Source organism: Psammomys obesus, unplaced genomic scaffold (genome assembly GCF_907164565.1).
Source record: "Psammomys obesus unplaced genomic scaffold, mPsaObe1.curated_primary_1811, whole genome shotgun sequence".
In the NCBI taxonomy this organism is placed as follows: Eukaryota; Metazoa; Chordata; class Mammalia; order Rodentia; family Muridae; genus Psammomys; species Psammomys obesus.
In genome coordinates, this window is record NW_026592510.1 from 1,833,807 (window position 1) to 1,841,306 (window position 7,500).

The following is a 7,500-nucleotide window of genomic DNA, read 5'->3' on the forward strand; positions in this document are numbered from 1 at the left end:
AAAAAAAAAAAAAAAAAAAAAAAAAAAAAAAAAAAAAGTGTGTCTTTCAAATTACTAGAACCTGCCATTAAACTTATGATTACAGGAACACCTTATAGGCATAATTGGCTTTTATTAAAGGGCATATAATAAAACTATATCTGTCAATTTTCTTGATGGAAATGGCTAATGATATTTGAAAGCAGGTATCCAGTCACTTTACTGTTTGGTAATATTCAGCCTATCGAATAATTTTAATTAAGGCTTTCTTCTATATCTAGATCACTTCCATTTATTCATCAAATACTTTGTAAGTGCAAAGTAGAAAGTTAATTTTTATGAGGTCATATACAACAGCTCAACTTTAATTTTACACACATCATAATTAGAAATAGGACCTGGAGAGATGGTTCACTGGTTAAAGAGTGCTTGCTGTTCTTCTAGAGGACCCAAGTTCAATTCCCAGAACCCACCTTAGGAGGCTCACATCCATCTGTAACTATCACTTCAGGGAATCCAACACCCCTGGCTTGCTCAGGCACCTGCACTCATGTGTACCCACTCACATAGACACACACACCCATACGTAATTCAAACTAATAAAGATGTATGAAATAGAAAGCCAACACTTGCCTGATATACCATTTATAAAGCATCTTTACATATATTATCTCACAAGTTAATAGTACTGTAAGATAAAAGGACAAATGCATTCAATTTACAGAAAACAGAACTGGAGAGACTTCTATTAAAGTTCATGGTTCCACTACTTAGGACCCCAAACCAGCCACTTAACCATGACATACAATTCCATGAACTGTGAAACAGTTGGAAATAGTACTTCACAGAAGGTGGAATGAGGGCTTAAGCACAGGATCTTTATGCCAGTGCTTGGTGCATTGTAAACACTCATTATTAACTGTGTGGTACCTACCACACAGCTATTACATGGTAAGACTCACACCCAGATTCCAGCCTCCGGACTACTAATCCAGAACTTTTGTCATTCTAGTGACCAATAGACATTATGATCATAAAGATAATTCTCCTTTAAAAAGAAAAAGAGCACTGGAAAAGAAGTGTTTGGATCTCCCAACACAATGAAACAAAAAAACAAAAATGTAACAAGAGAGAAGTGCTAATTATCAGAATTGGGTCACTATACATTGTGTTTATGCATCAAACTATCATCGTGTGGTACCGCAAATTTGTATAATTATTACATGACAACTTAAAATTGTGTTGCATGCAAGATGTCAAGGCCCATGCTTGTCATCCCAACTTTCCAGAAGCTGAAACAGGAAGATGTCAAGTTTGAGGTTAGCCAGAGTTAAACAACCAGTTCTAGGCCAGCCTGGTATAGCCAGATCCTGTCTCAACAAGGATCTCTCTCTCTCTCTCTCTCTCTCTTTCTCTTTCTCTCTCTCCCTCACACAGACACACACATCATTTTATATATATATATATAATATATATATATAATATATATATAATATATATATACACACACACACACACACCAACCCTGGCTGTGTCCATGGAAACCCTTCAGTTAATATTGGTGTTTGCTGATCAAGGTGAAGATGATAATAAGCAGCTATAAGTACTCCCTGTCATCTCTATCAAAATCCCCTCCCACCCCACCCAGGGCTGAAAAGAACAACCATCCAAGAAGACCAGGCTCAAAGAATAGAATATAAACGCCAGAGGATGGAAAGGAGATGTCTTTTCAATATGACATGGTCACTGTACTCGTGAACTCACCACAGCTTTGGTTACCTGCATATGACCAAGCCAATCAAAATGCCAGATGTGGGAGGGTCGCACAAATTTCCACCCCCAACGGAAGAGCTATTAGCAGTCAGTGGCTGCTGGCCATGGGAAATTATTTTCAATTTGGGAGTGTAGCCATTGGTCATTTGTTGGTGCTTCCTTGGGTGGCCTCACACCTGTACACGTGAGGGCAGGCTTAATTGGACTCAGTGGGTTATTCAAACGAGGAGGAGGAGGATAAGAAGGACAAGGAGAAGGGGATATAAGCTGGGTGGGGGACTTGTTGGGAAGGGTCCAGAAGGAGTTAGAGGGAGGAGTGGGAAGTGGATACAATTTTTAAAAATGTATGGAATTTACAAAGAATGAATTTGAAAAATCTTCAAAAGAGAAAAAAATATTGACATTTATAGATTGTAAAGTCTGCCAGGAGAATATTCCTTGCCGAAACAGCAGTAACATGCAAATGCATACCAGTATGTTAGGCTGTTTAAAAAGCCGCATTGGGGAGGTGTAATTCACATAGTCCACAGTTCATCAATTTGATATATGTTATTCAATAGTTTTCCATATGTTCATAGACTTGTACAAACAGCAGTCACCAGGTTCAATTTTAGAAAGTCTTTATCTCAAATTGAAACTGCATGTTCCCCCTGCCCTCTAGTTATGGTAGCCATTAATCTGTGTTTTGTCTTGATTTACATCTTCTGGACATAGTATTTTGTGTCTGGCTCCTTTCACTTACCATAGTATTTTCAGAGCCCATCCTTGCTATGCACAAATCAAGGTTCTTGCTTGCTGGATGGAAATGATGCTTATTTCATGGCTGCTATTTGTAGCTTGTGCCATTCAGGGTCTACCTGTCTTCATTAGTGATGATGAAAGACCTGTTTTGTGGAAATCCCACAGAGCTGTCTGAACGTGCGTCCTTGAATAGTTATGAAAATTGAACAAAGTGATATTAGAGCACCCAGCTGTCATAGTAACGTGTGGTTCAATTAAGCAAGACAGTTGTCTGTGTGCACTAAACAGTGCCTGGCACAGCAGAGTCTCAAGTCTCCTTGTCCCACACGAATATCCAGGGATTGGCAAGAACTTATTAACAATGAAGCAGTGGGTTTCTTAATCTGTAGCTCAGGTTAGCACACATGACAAGCCTCCTGCCTTAGCCTCCTTAGCACTGGATTACAGGTATGAGCCCCTATACCTGCGACAGATAATAGTTTCACTACTGCTTTGAGGCTGAAGTACTGATTCTTCCATCTTTTTGTGTTTTCTCCCTAAGGGTATGCCTTCCTGCTGTTCCAGGAGGAGAGCTCAGTGCAAGCTTTGATAGACGCCTGCCTAGAGGAGGACGGGAAACTGTACCTGTGTGTGTCCAGCCCCACCATCAAGGATAAACCTGTAAGTGACATGTAGGCAGCTGCTGCCTTCCTAGAACACATACGCAGTTGGCTAGCTGTTCCTTGTACTTATCATGGAAATGCTGTAATTAGGAGGCTTTTACCTGGGTGGACCTTGCTGTGTTGAGCTAGGACTGCTACTGGTGATGACAAGTTAACTAAATAGTATGCAAATTTCGTGTTACACCTTTGGGACCACAGGTATATAAATGCATCCTTGACATCCACTTACAGCTTGGTAAGCTAACTCTATTTCGAAACTGAATTGAGGTGAGCAGTGCTCTTAGTGGTTCTGGCAGCTCTTTTCTGTCATTATTTTGCATCAAGGACAACGGAAATTTATTTTTTAAGATTATAATTGGTAGGCTGGAGAGATGGCTTAGAGGTTAAGAGCACTGGCTGTTCTTCCAAAGTTCCTGAGTTCAATTCCCAGCAACCACATGGTGGCTCACAACCATCTATAATGAGATCTGGTGTCCTCTTCTTGCCTGCAAATGCAGGCAGAATACTGCATGAATAATAAATAAATAAATCGTTGGGGAAAAAAAAACATTAAAAAAAGATTATAGTTGGTAATGTTTACATGTCCGTAAATGTTAGGCTTCTGCTGGGTTGTGTCCACAGCTACGTTGTAGGGCTGGGCCAGCAGGTCACACTAAATGGAGGATTTCAGCAGAGCAGGAGAAGGGCAAGACAGAGATTATGGAACTGAAACTATAAACAAATGTGTGCTCAAACAGAGCTTGTGGCTAAGAGCCTGTGACTTCTTAGCTGCAGTAGGTGAGTAGAGAGAGGGCAAGACCATTTTCAAAGCAGAAGAAAAGAATTTAGTTAACTTGGCAATAGTAAGGATCCATGGGGAATTGGTATGGTCAGGATGGGATGTGTTTGTATGCAAAGGCTTGGTCCTTGGGGTGTGAAACAATAAATATAGCGATGTGGCATGGGCAAGAGCCTAGAGCAGCCACTAGAAACCTTCATGCTGGGACTCCCTTGGTTGGCTGAGTAACGTGTCTGTGAAGACTTGGGTTTGAAGTAGAAGTTCTGAGCTTGAGTGTTGACTTTATTATTTAATATTTAAATAGATGCCTGGTTCCAAATAAGCCATCCTGGCCTTGGTGAATAGTGGATTTCTCAACTAGAAAAAGGGAAGAATGGTCGTTCTTCCTTAAGTTTTTGAGAGAAAAATGAAAGTAGACACACTCAGTTGAGAGCGGGTACCTGTGCAGATGTAATTCTCAGGTGTTGTCAGTCCTGGGTAGTGCTGTAGTTCAGGACAGGACAGGTAGAGCTCAGCAGTGCAGCCACACTTGCTGGGAAGAACAGGGTTTCCAACTTGTAAAAGATGCCACTGGGACTTAGCCATCTAAAAAGAGGGGAATTAGAATGTAAGTAGAAGAGGGAATTACTACCGAATGGGATTATTGAGTCATGGCAGAAAGGTTAGTACAAAAAAATAAGAATGTTTAGCTGTTATGAAAGGATCACTGAAGTTGCTGAGTTCTTGGTCCATTACCAAATTTTCATAACAATAATGACAATGTTGAGTACTGTCATTATTGTACAAGTAGGGAAACAGAGGGGAAAAGAGTGGGGAGCCTTTGTTAACTTTGAACTTCATTTAAAAGTTGTGTGCATGGTGTCACAAGGTGCATGAAATACAACATCTGAATAACAATTAAAGCTAAAAATCTCTTAAATCCCTTTGGAGTTGTGTGAGAGTAGAAAGTTCTACCAAATTTGGCAGCGAGATGTCTTCACAGTCAGTCCGCAGGGATGCCTTGCCCCTGGCATTTAGTAAGAGGCATTGAGAGTAAACTAGGAAGGATTATGGTAGAACTGGCCATGCCCTGTCAAAAAGGACCAGAGAGACATCTTATATGTAAACAGGCAAAGGGGTGAGGGACATGATGATGTAGTTGTGTCCACAGTAGAGAACAGCCTGTAGAATTACAATGAGGACATGAGATGAGCTCAGGCTCTATAAAGAAGTGGAGGAGAAGGTATCTTATGGTAGGGCAGCCCTTGCCTGGACAAACATCTCCCGAAAGGGGAGCGAACTGCCGGTTGCAAGTGTACGTGGTATGGAGATGATAATAAGCGCATGGCTTTTTAGTGTTTGTACTCTAGACACATGCATTACTCTGGACTTTAAGGACTTTAAAATAACCATCGTAATCTTCCCTACTGGAAATGTTTGTGGGAAACTAGCTTCCATTGTTACTCTATATTTCTACCTGATCGCAGTTTGCCTTTTCTGAGCTAGAGGCATTGTTCTACTGCAGAGTGATAAATTCTGATGGTGACTATCAAAAACATGTTTCTTTGTTGCAGACACACAGGATACTTTGAATGAAGCACATTTCATGTTAGGTTTCAGAGCCTTTGTCTCCAGTTTTGCAGCCTCTTTCTTAGCATTCGCTTTCCCTCCACTACTCCCAAATTTTTTTAGTCCTACTTGTCTACTGGCCCATACGCATCCCAGCTCATGTGGATGTGCCAGAGAAAGTGACAGCCAGAGCTGGCCTTCCGGAGTCAGTAAGACCTTGGATGTAGGCAAGCTCAGTCTTAGGAGCCCACTCACCAGGTTTTCTCAGCTGTGGCTCCTCTTTGTTCTATGTCTTAGGCTGACTAGCTTTCACCCTTCAGGATCCTAGTGCCCTGACTGTGATATTTAGTTCTTTTTGACTCTATCAGAATAAAAAAATATGGAAATATATCAGGTTCCATAGTTACCTTGAAGATTTTTCTACCCTTTGTCCTGTTTTTCCCCAAATCAAACCCCTCTTCTGGTTAAATGAATCAGGTTATTCAGTTTGTTTTCCTAACACAGAACCTGATAATGAAATCTGCTCTAAACTGTGTTGTCTAGGATCATGCTTGCTTTTTAACTCAAGTGAATCCCAAACCGATGAGTTTTAGGGTATATTACATAGGTGGTTTTTTGTTCAGTAATTTCTTTCTGTTAAATTATTCTGCATGGATTGTTGTATGAATAGCTTTGGACCTGAAAGGTGGCAGAAAGAACTGTGTGTGTTGCCTGATTATTTTGACTCTTTAGTCCCAACGGAAGGAAGGGAAGATTGGCAAGAGCAGGAGTGTGGTAGCTTCAGGTCTGTGACTTCTTTCCTTCCTGCGGAAAGGGAGCTCCACCATTCATCAGCTGAGGCACTCTAGATGACAGTGCTGTCTGTGTGCTCCCCGTAAGACAGGTGGATGCTGTCAGCCGTGGCCCCTCCCAAGAAGGTGACAGAATACAAACAGACTGAACCTGAAGGTTCAAAACAGCAAAGTATAGAGCAGACAACCTGGATGAGCCCCACAAAGACAGATGGTGACAAGAAGGCAAAGGAAATGGTAATAAATGTTGTTTTGTTTTGTTTTGAGACTGGACACCGGGGTCTTACCATGGAACTCTGGCTGACCTAAAGTTGATTTGTAGATCAACCTGACCCCAAGCTCAGAGATCTGCCTGCCTCTGCGTCCCACGTACTGAAACTAAAGACATGCACCACGATGCCTGACCATGAGTCTTGCTTCTAGAATAGACTGGCTAGAGTTATGGGACAGGAAACACCTTGAAAGGAATTTAAACTGTATTACCAAGCTGATGTGTGTTTCTGTAAGTTAGTTTTTGGTAACATGGTCATCCACTTAAAAATGGAAAAAAAAAAAAAACCAATGAAAAGAATGATAGAGACAGAGAGCTGGAATTAGATGCTGCTCACTGTTTCAGTTCACTTTTAAAAATAGTTTTTAGTCAATTAATTTTATGTGAGCATGTATATATGTGGGGGGGGGCACATGTGAAGGTCAGAGGACGACTTTGTGGAATTGGCTCTCTTCTTTCACCATGTCAGTCCTGGGAGTAGAACTCAGACTGTCAGGGTTGGTGGTTCAGTATCTACCTGCTGAGTCATCTTACTGGTCCATTGTTTCAGTTCTTAATTCTGTCTAGTCTGTCATTGCAGTCTCTTGACCTACTTACATGCCCATCAGTGGAATTCTACCACTTTTAGTCATTCTTCCTTAGTTACAGAAACAGTCCAGATTTTTTTGCCTAGGAGTTAAGAGCTGCCCAGTCTAGCTTCATTTTCCCCCCAACCTTATTTCTTTTTGCTTTTCTTCTTACCTTCATATTTATTTATTTACTTTCCCTTTTCTTCCATGTGTCTGTGCGGAGTGCATGAATGTATGTAGTATGGTTTGATATATGTGTTTATAGGTGTATACATAAGGCGGTATAAGATCAATATTGAAAATCTTTCTTCATCACTCTCCAACTTATTCTTTGAAGCAGGGTTTATCAGTGAAATCCAGTGCTCAACAACAAGGCTAGTCTTGTTAG

General features: G+C 40.9%; 1 protein-coding gene across 7 annotated transcripts in view; it reads left to right on the forward strand.

The window, feature by feature from the left end:
- Positions 1-7,500, forward strand: part of Cpeb3 (cytoplasmic polyadenylation element binding protein 3) — a 190,747-nt gene that overhangs the window by 137,062 nt on the left and 46,185 nt on the right. For all 7 annotated transcript variants that reach the window (XM_055614100.1, XM_055614097.1, XM_055614098.1 and 4 more), the window contains one exon: positions 3,035-3,153. In XM_055614100.1, the coding sequence (XP_055470075.1) occupies positions 3,035-3,153 (119 nt within the window). The remainder of the gene's footprint in view (positions 1-3,034; positions 3,154-7,500) is intronic.